This window comes from Indicator indicator, chromosome 20 (genome assembly GCF_027791375.1).
Source record: "Indicator indicator isolate 239-I01 chromosome 20, UM_Iind_1.1, whole genome shotgun sequence".
NCBI classification, from domain to species: Eukaryota; Metazoa; Chordata; class Aves; order Piciformes; family Indicatoridae; genus Indicator; species Indicator indicator.
The window spans coordinates 12733028-12749366 of NC_072029.1; the positions used below are offsets into that span (position 1 = coordinate 12733028).

The 16339-nt window shown below is 36.3% G+C and overlaps 1 protein-coding gene across 2 annotated transcripts in view; it reads right to left on the minus strand.

The window, feature by feature from the left end:
• Positions 1-16339, minus strand: part of ODAD2 (outer dynein arm docking complex subunit 2) — a 63543-nt gene that overhangs the window by 23968 nt on the left and 23236 nt on the right. For both annotated transcript variants that reach the window (XM_054390182.1, XM_054390181.1), the window contains exons 11-16: positions 15866-16075; positions 15473-15703; positions 13910-14020; positions 13226-13380; positions 11084-11326; positions 3028-3142 (exon numbers count right to left, since the gene is read on the minus strand). In XM_054390182.1, coding sequence (XP_054246157.1) covers positions 3028-3142; positions 11084-11326; positions 13226-13380; positions 13910-14020; positions 15473-15703; positions 15866-16075 — 1065 coding nt within the window. The remainder of the gene's footprint in view (positions 1-3027; positions 3143-11083; positions 11327-13225; positions 13381-13909; positions 14021-15472; positions 15704-15865; positions 16076-16339) is intronic.

Here is a 16339-nt window from a genome sequence, read left to right on the forward strand (position 1 = left end):
TTTTTGTAGAGTTTCTTTAAACATTTTGGGGGGCTGATGTAAGTTGGAAGAACTTCATAAATACTGTTTTTCAAAGAAGCATCATAAGCAAATATTACTATTCCAACATCAACAGATTCGAGTAGACTTTTCTTAGCCATTTTTCATAAGCATTTGTGTTTCTTGGACAGTGCACTTACACTTTGTCATTACCAATGTGCCTGCAGTAGTAACTTTTCCTTTTGGAAGTAAGGAACTAATTAATATGAATCTGCTTCTATTGAAATAGTTCCTTTGAATAAGTTACATTATTATCTCATTTGGTTTAATATTTTAAAGAAATATAGCAATTGATTTATTCAAAATAATGAGATCTTTGTTTAAGACTCATAAGTAGCACTCACAGGTGCAGTGCAATTTTTCTCGGAGGAGTTCTCCCACTTCTAGCCTACCTGCAACATCTTTGCTCTCCAAGAAATTCTTAAGGCTAAATTTTTTAGAATTAATGCTGGCATACAGAAGTGATGACTGATATCAAACTAATATTATGGCTCTCAGAGTTGTCTCTCTTTTATGTACTACAGTGTACAGTTTATATCCTCTGTTTAAAAAGCCTCAGATCTGTCATGGACTAAACATCAGTGACCTGTATCATACTGCTGTAACAAAAAATATCACTTAACTGTATCATATTTATTATATGGGAAGTACTCTGAACCAGCTACTATAATGTAACTGTCAACATGTATAACAGGATTACAGGAACTTGGATTCTGCTCCTTTTGCAGTTAACTTCCTGTCTAACAGCAGGGAAACAAAACACCTAAGCATCCTGAGAACCCAAGCCTTGGCCTTTTGTGAGTCTTATGCCCCTAATGGTAAAACAGAAATAGTAGACTTTCCAATTTTAAACATTCTTTAAGATTGTAAAGAGAGGGTAAGTGCAAGAGAAAGACGTGCTCTCACAAACTATGATAGTAACAGCTTTATCGATATCACAGATTAACTCCTAAGATTTAATAAATATCATGGAAAATAACTTTTAAGTTGCATGTACAGAAAATGTCTGTGCAGAAAAATGGATGATGCACTACATGGTTGTAAAAATTTGCTTCTGATAACTCTAAAAATTCTATTTTACCTATGAAGTTCCACATTAAGAAGAGAATCACTACAGCTTTCACAAGAGAACACAAAAAGAAAATAAATCCAGGTTCCAAGCTCACAGCTATTTGAAAAATGGTTTGCAGTCCCAACTACAGGCTTGGAAAAGCCAGAATGAACATAATGCTTTTGAAGTCCAATACTTCTTACTGCTTTTGAGTCAAGCACTGCATAAGCCAAACTGGGTTTGGAAGGTGGTGTAAATTGTCAAATACTATTAACTTTGAATAACCCCCCCAAATTTTGTTTAGTTAGAAATAGTTACTGCACTTCCACAGCATGGCTATAATCACTGCTTTATACATGTTTCTCTGCATTCCGTGTCACAGGAAAGGGTATTATTGGTAAGTTTGTTTCAGTGTGCCACTCTGCTTCCCTCTCACACAAAGAACTCTTTGTGGGGTCACAGATTAGCATTTGGGCAGGCAGCCAGGAGAGATGAAAGGAGGATAGCTACACTAAGGATGTACATAGTTTACGCTCATCAAATGCCCTGGAGGAAAAAAAAAAAACAGGAAAAAAAGATCCATGTAGTCTATAATTTCAGTAACTGCCCTCTATCTCCTCAGTTTCTAAAAAAGTGCTTTTAGTGGAAGCTCCAGCAATGTACAGCTCTGCTCTAGTATTACCAGTCACAGAGTCTTGTGCCTCAGTACTGAGATAAAAGTAATAATTTTATGTTCAGTTATAGCAATATTGTTCAAGAGAGAGGCAGTTATATGTTGACTGAGGAGACAGGTATACACTCTACAATTAGGTAACACAAAACTTTGTTATACTGTACTGCACATTAAAAAAAAAAAAAGAAAAAAAGATGGAAAGATAATTCAGAGTAAGCAGCATGCCTTAAAAATGGCAGGCAGCCTGCCATTGTAGAAGTCATTCTGAAGAAAGAGAAAGTACTTAAATTAAAGTAATCAAGGCCAAAGGTTCTCACAATGCTGTCACCCATCTATCTGCATCTACATCCATCTACACACATTAATAGCAACTATAGAGTGCTCAGTTTCAAACAAGAAATGCTGCCTGCAAAGGATGCTAGGAATATCTTGCGCTTTGAAGGAATTTCTGTTCTTTACATTGTCAGCATCCCAAATGATATATAGAGGGGTATTTATTTCTGTGTAGAGAGAAGATGCAAAAGTTGTATTAAGTATGGAGGTAAATTGCAAGCAGAAGATATTACAGTACAATGATTAAGGATAAAAGTCCACTTAGCATTCTAGGAAACTTCTAATGGGAAACAAAGCCTCCCCCATTTATTTTGCCACAAGTTAGTGGTAGGAATTCATTGAAGATGACTTCCAGCTTATAACCACTGTTTTATCTCTACTTGGAAACTGACATGAAATAAATGAATAGCTCAGTCTTCTGTGTACAACTGACCTGCACAACAACCACTATTCACAACTGGCACTTTTTGTTGGCAGTCTGAGCAGAAAATCTCAGGATTACATTGGCACTGAGTCTGAAATATGCTCTGCAACCAAATGATGGTCTCTTGGGAACATAGCTGAAGTACCTCATAGAGGAGAACAACTACAACTATCTGTGCTGTTCATAGCCTGAAAGTAGAAGCTTTCTGTTTTCAGCATTGTCAGATTTTCAGCATGCTGTATTTAGGAACAGTAAGATTAAGTCCCGGTAAGTTATTAAAATATATTTTCCAAATACAGTAAGCACTGTAAAGTCAAACTGAATGCTATAATGAGGGCTAGATGGAGGACTAATCACTTCTGAGATGTGAATACATCTTTTTTTTAAGCAGTTAATGGAATGAAATAAAGAGAGTGTAGGTAGCAAACAGCAAACTATTACTTGAGGTCATATATAAAAATTATATGTGAATATGCATACAACAGAACTATTTAAATATTTTCTTACCTTAGCATTTTCAATACAAGGACAAAGAGCCCAAGCTGCACTTGCTTGAACATCTGGATTAGGATTTTTCAGCAATGACCATAACAAACGAACTCCATCTAACTTGTCAATTATCCTGGTGCAGAAACAGAAAGGAAAAAAATAATTATGGAATAGTCAATGTTAAATTTCAAATTACATTAGTTTGTTTGGAACAGTACTTTCAGAAGTATTGGTATGATTTTCTTGAACACACTGTTTTGCTTTATGGAAGTGCTTGTTTGTTGTTAGCTAACTGCCATCAACATATTCAGTAAACACTGCTGACTGTAGCAGATGGCTGTGAAAAAATTAATGTAAAGGCAGAATATATTTTCTAACTAAGTCTCACTAATATTGTTTGCTTTTTTTTCAGCACTGTCACTCCAAATTCTTCTAGAAGATAAAGTAAACTGTATTATAACCAGAACTCATATAAACGTGCAAGCAAGCGTGTGACTTTTTAACGATCTGCGTGCAAAGTGAAATCTGAATTCAAGCATACTGGCTTCTTTCATACAGTAACAAATACTTTCCAAAACAAATATTTATGCCCCAAACTATGTACTTAACTTTTTATTCAGACTATGCTTAATGTATTTACCTTACTCTATGGCATATTTTAACATGCTATGTTTCTAATCTAGCATTAGAAATTAAAATGGTCACACCACAGTGCATCCTTTGTTGGGCATGAATAACGTGTAACTTGTTTCCCATGTGTTCCTTTCCAACAAGACTAACACTGAGCACTATGTTATAATTACTTAAACACAGTGTAATCAAAGTATCTTCATGACTGGCTGAAAAATGAATTATCATCAGAATCATCTCTACACCATCTGTGTTATGTCTACACATCAATCAGGCTCGGGGATCACAACTTCACATTAGGGTTCAGTGAATACCATAAACAGAAGGGAAGGTCAAGCAAAACTTAACAAACCTTTACAAACGTGCCCTTTTCCAAAAAGATATGCTAAACCCAAAGCAGACCAACTAAAGATGAGTTAGTACCTTCATTGTCTGACCTCAAAAATAAAAACTCAATTTTGTAAGACAAGTCTTTCTCTTGTATTTACATTCAATTTAAATACAGAGTGCACATAAAAACATCAAACAGCTGGAGCCAGGGGGATGTTGGTCTCTTCTCTCAAGGAACAAGCAATAAGACCACAGGAAATGGCCTCAGGTTGGACATGAGAAGAAACCTCTTCACTGAAAGGGTTCTCAAGCCCTGGAATAAGATGCCAAGTGAGCTGGTTGAGTCTCTGTACCCCTGGAGGTGTTTTAAAGACAAGAGATGTGGTGATGAGGGACGTGGGTTAGCACCAGACTTGATAGAGCTAGGGAATGGTTGGACTTGATGATCTTAAAGATCTTTTCCAACCAAAACTGTTCTATGATTCAAAGATTCTCTCTCATTTGTGTTCACTATATATTGGTTTACTGGGAAATTTTAAAATTAATTCTAAAATCTGCTTTGTATGTAAGACTATCTGCATCTGAAGCAGAAACAAAAAATTAAGCTCATGAACTCTGACTAAAACAACCACAGATTTTATTCATAAAGCTTCTACACAAACTGGTAAAACAACTGTCTTTTTCAAAATATGTTTTGCACAAAGCAGTGATTAAGCTGAGACACTGCCAGTATTTTAAGGTTGGCAAATTTTAACATTGCTTATTTTACACAATTAGCTCCAATTCAACTGCAAGAAAATCTTCAAAGGACAAATTTAGAAATATTAATGAAAACAAATAAACCATCATGATCACAAACTACACAATTACATACATATGCTGACACAGTTAAGGATGACTTAAGTAAAAGCTTCAAAACAAGCTTTAAATCCCTTTAAACCCTGAAGACTCTTAAGCAATTTGAACATTATTTTCCTGTAATTTCAGAAAGCTTAAGGAACATTTTCTATATTTAAATTAATTTTTAAAAACCCCCATGAATCTTTCTCCCAGTCAAGGAGAGTACTGACCATTTACCAACATGAGGCACTTCCTCCCAGGAGAAGCTAAATATAAATGACCCAGCTCCAACCAGGATATAAAAATGAAGAGATAGAAGCCAAACACTGAGCTCAGGTTTTTCCAACACGCTTTAAAGAAAACAACCTCTGGGCTGATTTATCTTTCTTTTCTATTTTTTGAAAGCTTCCTTTTCAATTTAAAGTTTTGTTTCATTTTCTTTTCAGTTTCCTTGTCTTCTCTTCAGCTTGTCAAGCTAAACTAGCCTCACCCTATGGTGCATTTTCTAAAGAAGAGTTTTGCCTTTTGCTTGAAGACCAGAAAGATCAGTTGTCTTAGACTCAACAGAACAGCTCAGGAAATCTAAAACTGTGGTCATCAGTCCACTCAACAATCAAACTAAAAACCAGTATGGACTGAAGAAAATGTCCAAATTACATTGTTCAGCACTGATTGGTGCTTTCTCTCAGTCACATTAGAACAACTCCAATGAAAAGAACACTATGTACAAGACCAATGCTCTTAAATTCTCATACAGGAAGAATTACCCTTATGTAATCACCATACAAGCACAGACCTTTTATTTTCATCTTGCTGAGAGCATGTATTTGCTAATTAAAGCACTGCTAGAAAGCTCAGTTTTTTACCTTTCTATGGTTTCATTGCAGAACGTGGCAGATGAAGAAAATGGGTGTTAAAGAACCGTATCTGCCGTAAAAGCAAAGGGAACACTAAAATAAATGGCCCTGAAAAATGTTCTCTATAAAAAGTGCTTAGACAGGAGTTTCTCCATTTTTTTTTTTAAATGTGTTTTCTGAAGTGGACAAAAATACACATTTCATTTTCTTTACAAATAAACAAAGAGATGGGAAAACGGACCTGTAATCTTGAACATTTCAGCTCTGATGGCATAAAGCTGAATGATACTCTGATTTACTTTTGTATCTAATTTTCTTCTCTAAACTTATTATTTACTTTTGTATCTAGCTTTTGTATCAATTTTCTTCTCAAAACTTATTATAACACTGTTAGCAGGATGCCATAACAAAACTGTTTACCACAATAAACACGAGCAAACACACCTGAACATTTACTGTGGTTGGCATCCAGTTCTATATTCCCTTGTAGCCAGTACATTAGTCACTCTATGGTTACAGTCACTTAAATGATATATTTTATAAAAATGTGTCAACATTATGATGATCAAATTAAACTACAGTTAGATTTGAATTAAGCAACCACTCATGGGACTGTTAAACTACAGGACTTTTAATGGAGATGGAGAACATTTTCTTGGAGAGCTGAAGGGAATCTTATAAAAGCTGGTTACTTTATATCATAAATTTAAATATTTAATATTTTAAAGTTCAAATATTTAACTGCTTTACAGAATGGCTGGACTGAATGTATGTAATGTATCTAATGTACAGGGCACTATTAAGAGTCAAAATCTTAACAGGCATTAAAGTCACCCAAAGTATAGATGCAAACTTTATTACAGGTAATTGCCATCTGGTGCTTCACGGTAAGTACTTAACAATATCTAAATATGCAGGGTTCAGAAGCAAGAGCTGAGATCGTGGCTCTACACCTTAATGTAGCAGAGGCATCTCACAACAGACATGGACCAAGATACCCAGTGGCCACCTCTTGTGGTTCAAAGCTCTGTGCCTTGGTATTTGATCACTGACACAATTTTAACACAATTTTAAGTTGTAGATTACTTTGCTCCTCAAAATACTGTACTGGTAGTTAGAAATAGCTAGAGCAAAGAGATGCTCCTAACATGCACTTTGGTGTTGGCCAGACATCACTAGAGCTGAGGTGGAGTATGCAGCTGACACTTCTTACAAAAGGGCAATTGCAAGGTGCAGGAGCAAAACATTTTCCAGGTTTCCCCACAGACAGCTAATGTATGGTGTATATAGAATATGGCTTACAGGCAATTAAAGCCATTCAGAGATTTTGGAAAGTCTAGGTTACAGTGAATTGGTATTTGCTATTTGACCAGTGCAGATAATTTAAGGTAATTATGAGGAATTACTTTTGTTGGTTGTTCACAGTCAACAGTTGTTTCAGTAAAGACTTTTCACATTATTTTATTTAAGAACCTCGATATCATGACATCATTGAACATCATGAGATGTCTGTGCACGATGTGGGATTCTAGAAATTGACTTTTCTCTTTATACATTTGAAAGTAGCAAAGCTGTTAATCTGAATTAGTACTTCTTGTCCAAATTCAAACTTTAATATCAAACATTTCCAGGAGAAACTGCAACATGAATTGCTTAAACACACAGACATACACACTGGCTGGACATCTGTTTGTCATATCTATCATCTTTCTCTGTTGCAGCGTTATTTGCCAGAACTTTTGAGAACTCAGGTTTAATTGCCTGCCAGTTTAGACCACAAATACAAATGTAAATAAATATAGTTATACTGACTCTGTATTGTGCTCACTGGTAAGATTACAGGGTTTAATTCTGGCAGAATGTAATCTCATCTGTTTTGAAACCACATTTTAGCATGTTCCTTAAAACTTTCACTAGTTGCTGCAAGCTGCTTTGATAAATAGTATTATATACCAGTGACTCAAGCTCCATCTGTTTGGCTACAATAATTGCACAGTTTAGTTTATAAGACCCTAAACTCTCCCTTTTGAATGCAAGAGATGAAGTCTATAGGCAAATGAAAATTGAGTGGCAGTTAAAGAAAAAGCACTAGTCCTCTGGTTTTAGTAAGAGAAAAAGACAAGTACATGAATAGGTGCAGCAGCATCCCTGTCAGTGGCTGTGCAGCAGACTGAGCATGGAGAACAGATTCATGACATCCATGTAAGAGTAAGGAAGTTCAGTCACATAGTTATGCCTTTTTTTTTTAAGATAAATCTTATATTTTACTATCAGAGAAGCTGGCTGCTGTACTTTATTTTACATAGGTCAGCAGAGTCATTAAGAATCACTTAACTGCTTGAAGTTGCCTTAAAGAAAAGGTTTGGTGCAGAAAAGCAACACTATTGTACCTCCCACTCAGTAGATGTAGAAGTTAAGTGCCAACTAGGATAGATAGCAGAGGTTAAATATATAAGAAGTCATATGGAAGCTGTAGATTCACCTACCTCCCACTCAGTGGTTGTAGAAGTTAAAAGTGTCAGGTAGGAAACACAGCAGAGATAAAACATATACGAAGTCATATAGAAGCTGTAGATACATCTATGCTGATCTACCAGTCTCTCTTTGTCAGTGCAAGCTTCCTCCATGGAACATATGATAAAGGAACAATATTTCCTTCAGAATTTAATGGCACTGCTTCATAGAACACTCTCAGTTTTTCATAATCTATAACAATATTTTATTCCTTATGTTAATCCCACACATTTCATTACATACCCTTGAGACATTCACAGAAATTGCAGGAGCACCACTCTTAATCTGTATGGTTTCCACATACCTACTGCTGCAAGAATAACCACATTCAAAACAGAATACTGCCCAACTGAATATTTAGTCTCTAAGCCACACCTTCTTAAACCCTCGTGCAGCTTCATGAAAATTCTCAATCTTTATGAGGACTTGATGCTCTCTTTAAATTTTCCTGCTTTGTTTTGAGTTTCTAGTACATATGAAAGTCAATGATAGCAGAATCCAGAAAAATCATCAGAGTTTTCAGAGTTCCTGCAGTGTCAAACTGAACAATTAACTCTTTAAACAGTGCTTGTCTGTACCAGATGACAAAGAAAACAAGCCTCAAGACTTGTCAGACAAATTTGTCAGAAGAAAAGCTAATAGGACAGGAAAAAATTAAGTCCAATACTCCTTACATTTCATTCTGAGGAGTGAAATAAGCCATTCTGATTATGAAATAAAGAATGTAATAGGAATCCAGCCAGACGAACCAGGAAGACCAGAAACAGCCAAGTATCAACCTGCAGTAGGAAGTTCTTAGCACCAACATACCTACAAGTGGCTTGGCTTTGTCTTCTTTCTAGAAGACAATCTTGGCACATCTCCACATTCTTGTTAAGATTTACAGATTCAGAGATTGCATCAATTTGGAAGAGACCCTCAAAGGTCATCTTATCCAACCCCCCTGCAGTCAGCAGGGCCACCTCCAACTAGATCAGGCAGCCCAGGGCCACATCAAGTCTGATCTGGAATGTCTCCAGGGACACAGCCTCAACCACATCTTTGGGCAAGATGTGACCTTTTGATTATGAAGTTTAGAAAATGTTTACATAAAGAGAATGAACTCCACAGTAGCTTCTACAAAGGCTATCTACTGCTTTAGTCCCAAATGCTGTAACCAAAACAAGGTGATACTACAAATGATGAGACTATGCATCCTTCATAACTTTGGTGACTTATTCATCCCAAAAAGGAGGAATGCAGGTTGGATGAGGAGCTGCAATTTCAATTCTTGCTGTACTGGTCTGAGGAGGAGAAGGGAGAGGAACAAGTGTCCCTTTTTCAGGGGACTACAAGTCCGAATAGCACAACACATCAGGTACCTGTTGGTCTTAATACTGATTTCCATGTAACAGGATTTTTCTTTTGTTAGTAGTAGAAAATGTATTCTACTCTTCATCTAAAATCTTGCTTACTTGTTAATGATTTTATTTGAAACATTTTAAATGCTGAGTACCTTCAAGAGAGAATTTTTTCATATGAATCAAATCTGACATTTGATTCGCTCTTTGCAAGCTCTATAAAATTTTGTCACAAACAACACATACTCTCTCTTCTTAAAAACAGGATGGACTTGTTCTATAACAATTTTAGCAGCAACTTGTGTTATTTTTCATGCTTATACTGACCATGTTCCAGTGTGAAGCTATTCATTACAGGGTATAACAAGTGACAGTTCTGAGTACTGGAGTACCTCTGAGGTTTTATGAATACTGGTTTATACTAATTGGCACTTACATGTCTAAGCTGGCTTAAAATGTTAGTTCTGTTAGGTTAGTACATTATTCTGAAGGCTGAATTTTAGTCAAACATGTCACAAAAGTGATTTCATTTATTTATACTTTCATACTACATGGCTAACTGTTCCTACAACCCATGTTTACAGTTGTGTACCATCTAGCCTTTTGCCACTGGGTGACAGCCAAAGCATGAAAACAAAAGCCCTATTCAGGAAAAGAATTCCCTGCACTGCTATATGAATATCAAGTGAATTATGCAAATCAGATCAGGAGGAGCTTAATAAAACTCTCTTTCTGACCTTCCTTCTGTAAAAGGAGGGAAATATGCTGAAAATCTTGAGGTAAATATCCCAGAAAGGGGGCAGTAAGCACAGTAAATGCTGACCTCAAGATTTAGCTGGAACGCTTAATCATAAAACTCAAGGATCTTTGTAAGTTGTACAAATCTACATCATAAAGTCACAGAGAGTAGCAACTGTTGGTAAAAAAACAAGTCTTTTTTCTTTAATTTTGCAAGGGAAGAAGAGAGGAGAGAAGGGTCCAAAGAAAGTCTGAGTTCATAAAAGGATTAAGGGAGAGGGACAAAACAGAAATAATGCTATAACTGTAATAAAAAATAATGTGAAAATTGTTATTGTGCTCATTTCCTTTTAGAATTAATTTCTCTAATTTGGGCTATTATTTATGATTTGAGAATAGACGTAAAAGGAGAAGGCAAAGCAGGTACCTATTATATAGAACTTTAAAAAATGCTCTGTAGCTTTAAATTTTAACTTTAACAAAAATCAGTTTCCTAAAGGTTTATCTGATTTCCCCCAAAATGCAAAGCTTTGCATTCTATATGTTAGCATCATTCAATATTTTATATTTAATTATTTGGTTTCTATATGCTAGCATAATTACATATTTTATTTAGATATGTATATAAACATCCTATTTTACAGTAGGATGTAACTAACCCATGCAGCCCTGTGGGGGGGGGAAAAAAAAAAAGTAAAATATCCTTTTAAAAATCAGATTAGAATTGACTGTATTTGTGTCAGAATTACTTAAAAAAAAAAAATCCAAAATAACAAAACAATTTTTTGTCCAATATTTAAAATGCTGTGAGTACAAATAGCTTACGTCATATTTTCACGTTCCGTTGCACAAGCTCCCACTGCTTTGGTGGCATTCACAAGCAGTGCCTGATTAGTTCCAATTAGTAACTTCACTAGAGGTGGTATTCCCCCACATTTACGGATAATTGATCGATTTACTGGCTCTTGGCAATTTTCTGCCAGTGCTCCAACGACATTTACAAGGACTTCCTCGGGTTGATTAGTAAGCAGTCCAACCAAAGCCTCTACAGCTTTATATTTCTGAAACCTAAAAGACAGCAATAAACCCAAAGTTGTTATTTTTAATAGGCTACTGTTGTAAATTCAATTTTAGCATTAGAAGTATCGCTGTAATTGAAGTACATTTAATTTCTGTACATTAATGATTGTGCTGAAGAAATCACCATAGAGGTAAACCATTCCAATTGGTTCTTGAAAGGGTGCCATCCAGCATCATTTCTCTACCTTTTCAAGACATTAATTTGTCTGTCCTGACATGTGGATGCAACATCTCTGTTTGTGGTTGAAAACACACTGGAAGACTGGCAAGTACTCTGGCATCCTGACTTCCCCCTATGCCCCCTAGCTTCCAGGACTGTCTCTTTGAGATACAAATACTCTGTGTTTTTCAGGAATGAGTAGTACATGTGGCTTTGCTATCATCCAAGACAACAACAAGAAGCAAACACAAAACAACATAACAACAACAAACAAGCAAACAAAACACCCAAACGAAACAAAAACCCCAAAACCCAACCAAACCAAAACTCAGTTAGCATTTTTTTAGATATTGGTGACAGAACTAGAACTATTTCAATAAAAGTTAATCTTTCCAAGTTCATTATTCGGTGTATCAGTTAAACTAACTGAGAAATGTAAAACTTCATAGTTTTTATCATTCAAGTCTTTGCTTAAAGAAGTCTCCCTCTCTTTCTTCATTATAATTTGGAGGTACCACTATATTTTTTAGTTATTTTCCAAGATTAAACATCAACAGCATGAAACAAAGAGCAATAAATCAAGCAAACTACTTCCTTCTTTTCTTTTTTAAACCCTGATTTTCTCTGGCTACTTTATCTTTGTTGAACATCAGCTGCTTCAGTGATGGAACATGTGAGCTGGCTCTGCACTAGACAGGCTACACAGAGCTGTTGGCTCAGGCCACCTTGTGTCCAGAAGCAGCATGGCCTCCTGCACACAAACCGAAATCTGAGCTGGTCAGGACCAGGCTCCTGCATCAGTTCACTGCTGAGTCAGCAAGACATCTCAGCAAGGTACTTCAGGTATAGCAAATACTGGGGAGTAGGTCTAAGATAATTATGTGGCCCTGCAGGAATCAGCAGGGATTTTTAGTTCTAGCTTCATGCCAGACTCAAGCTCATCCCTTCAGAGCTACTTACAAGTTTTCATACTCTCTCTCTTGAATCTGTACTGCTCTCCCATCTTGAGTTTGGGTAGGGTTTACTGCTTCAGGCTTGGTACTGTATAATACATGACCTCAGCTCAAGCCTTGAACTGTGCCTGGCTAGTAGCCTTTGTGTAGCACCACACACTTGCCTAAAATATGTGAGCGGCCCAGTAAAAATCTATTGCACTTGGACAGAATTATTTGCTATAGCTCCATCAATAAATAAACCAGGCAAGGGCTCATTCTCTCCTTTGAGGACAAGAAGCACAACATAGCATCCATATGGTTAAAATCTCTTGTCCTCACAGTTCAGGGTGGCCTTACTCTTTCTGCTTAATGGAAACAATCTGTAGCCTGCACTGTTCCCAAGGCATGTCTGGGAATTGTCTGGGAGAGCACTTGCTGGCACAGGCCACAGTGTGTAAGGGAGGGACTGTGCTAGCAGTGGGGCCACATCTCAAATGTTTAGAATATGTTAGTACACCTCCTGACTCAGTGTCCTGTACCTTAACCATTCCTTAGTGATACCTGTTTGTCCCTATTGACTCTTAGGATTCTAGGAACTCAACACCATCTTCCATTGTACCCTGGAGAGGTCAGGTGGCTGTTACTTAAATGCTAGAAAACATAAGTTGAAAGCCAAACTGATGAAAAAGTATTCTTTTGAAGAATCATGACATACCCATTTTGAAAACAATAGAGACCCATAAAAACTGAAACATGATACTGTAATAAATATTTTCATAATTAAATTTTTACTTTGACACGTTTTCTCCACTGATTGAACATTTCCAGATCGCTCCTGTCACAGCTGCTAGAAGCTGTTTGTTCTCAGAGTTACCAAGCAGAAGGGACAGTGGTTGCAGACCTCCATGCTGTCTAACCAGGTCACGTGTTTCTTTATCTTCTGCACACTACAGACAAAAAAATAATGATACATGGATATAATATTGTCAGCTATGTAAAATGATGCCTTTGAAAGCTAGGTGTATTATGTTGCAACTAGCAAAAGCTATTACAGAAGAAAAGGCACAAATTTTATTAGTGTCAGAATACGCTAACAATTCACTGAGAGAGCTCGAGAGTAAACCACCACTGTACATGCAGCAGCACTTCTATTGTCACATTGTCCACCTTGGGGGCAAACAAACACAAAAACCAAAGCAGCACTTTGCACAGTACACCCTGCCTCTCTCCACTGTTTACCTGTGCAGTTTAGGGCTTGCACAAAAGAACAGCAAGCAGAAACTTAATTACAATATTAAATATGCAGCCAAAATATTCTTGCAAGCATTAGCCAAAGACTGGCAATATTTTTATAAATTTGTTACACATTAGGGAAATAGTAAAACTATGCAATATTAAAACTGACAAACATGAAAACAAAGGGCTAATTCTGGCTCTGATCTACTTCTAATTTACTGATTACAGTAATACAATTACCTTAAATATGGCACTGGCACAATGCAGCTGAAGCTCCTCATGTTCACTGCTCAGATTTTTCACAATGTTCTCAATCATGCCTTCTGTCCTTATTGCCAGTCTGTAGCTTGGCTAAAAAGATAAATTGCATCCTTTAAATCCTGTATATTATCAGTTAATAAGACTAGTAACAATAATAATAACACAGTGCTACAATACTAGGTTTTGATATTGAAAGGCTTTGTACCTTATTTTAAGCACAAGCCACCTGAATTGCCATGAAAATACTATTGATGTTCTCAAAGTTACTCAAATACATAAATACTGCAGTGCTTTTCAAAACACCTGTAAAACCAGGTGCTACAATGCCTGTTTTGTAGCCACTTTGCTTAAACAGAATTCAGGATATTCTGAAAGGTGTCCAGATTCCCTGCTCAGAGCCAAGGAATACAAGGATGCTTCAGAAAGGGATTAAGAAGTACTTCATTAAGAGCCAAAACAACAGATCTATTCCTAGAACTAGACTAGAAAAACATGTTCTTAGAATTACATTTTCTTAGTGATCTTTTCTTCCAGATTTTAACCCACAGGCATTGTAACAGGAGACCATTATTTGATAAAGATGAAATATCTGTGCAAGAGATGCACTTAGTGTTATTTCCAAATCTGCCCAGGTAAGAAAGTCTCAAAAACTTCACCTTCTCCATACAGATTTACTGGAGCTAAAATCTGTCAGTTTGCTGCCTTGTGGAGCATGCATAAACTTTTGTAGTTCAAAAAGCTAATTCTGAAAATACAGAGTGCTTCATGATGCAGAGCCTTTTTGAAAAACAAAAGAAATCTTGTCTTCCATGTCTCCAAATTCACCTGAAGTGCAATGCACCTTAATTTCAAGTATGATTCCACAAATGGAGAAATAGCCACTCATCTTTTATGGCAACAGGAAAAAATACTTGCATTCAAATGAAAAAAAAATTAACATACTCAAAGCTGTGAAACCTGCCAAGGAAATCTGCAGAAAAATCACAAATATTTGCTGCTTCTTTTTGCAACTAATCAGACATTGTCTTATTTAATTCACAAGAACATTATAAACCACACTGCCCTGTACTGCATTGGATCTTCGCCACACCTGCAGGCTAGCTTTGTAGGAATTAAATTCATCGGTTAACCAAAATATAGCATCTTAAGTTGCCAAATTTATTGAGTATGATAAAAAAATGAGGGGAAAAAAACACACACAAACCCCCAAACAAAAACACCAAAAAAAAAAAAAAAAAAAAAAACCAACCAAAAAAAAAACCACAAAAAACCCCACACCCAACCCAAACCAAAACAAACTATTAAAGACTTAAATTCTCTATATTTTCTTTGATGAATTACTCCCAGTCTTTTAAATAAAAAATATGTGGTCTTTACTTCATTACAAGCTGTGACCTTCTCAAAAACACTTTGAGCACACAAAGCATCTACTTCCTGATGGGATAATTGCCCTGGGTTAAGTCATAATCAAATACTATGCTTCTTTTTAGCAGCCAATTACTGTAATAATTAGAAATAATGTAGCTATACATTTGTACTTACCTCTGAGGCACACTCTTGTAGTGTCCCCACTACTGGGATCAGGATGTTGGCATGTGAACATGTGAGCCATTTAGCTAACAATGGAATGCCACCAGCTTTACGGATTGCTTCTTTATTCCTGGTGCTTTTGCTGCAGCTCCAGAGTGCTAACGCCCCACAACGTGCCATTTCCTGTGCTTCAGATGGTGTCAGGCTGGTCGACCCCACTGAAACACAGCCCAACAGCCCAACCTACAAGAAAAAAACCCAAAACAAACCACGTTTGCAATTGTCTGCTGGGAAGTTTGATATTACACTGCTTGTTAATGATGGTAAACACTACCAGAAGAATTATGAAATATTTGCTGGACAAAAATATGCATGACAAGGGTACAAATTTTAACGGCTGCTTACCAACTTCTTGATGCCTCCATGCTGCCTTACTGTCCTTCGTGCCCGTTTGAATCTAGCAACATTAGCAATTGTTTCCGCTGCCAAACATTTTAGTTCTTTATCTGGAGAGTCCAAGTTTTTCACCATGAATTCTAAGCCCCCAAGATCTGCAATTGTTTGTCTGATGAGTGTATTTTGACTAATTTCCTTCAGGATTTTTAATGAACCAATCTAAATAACGGAAGATAACAAAAGTGAAATATTATTTAAGTATGCATAACCAAAAAAAAAAAAAATTAACATGCTGGATTTATACAGAGCATTTTCTTTCTTAAATTGAATCAGAAAAAAAAAAAAAAGAAGGAAACTGAAAGCCAAACTGATTTTTTTCTAAAGAAGTCCTTGAAATTGAGAAAATACAGAAGTGAGAATACAAACAAATTTTTTCATACTATATAACTTTGAGCACTGAAAAGATATGTTGATAAAAAAGGC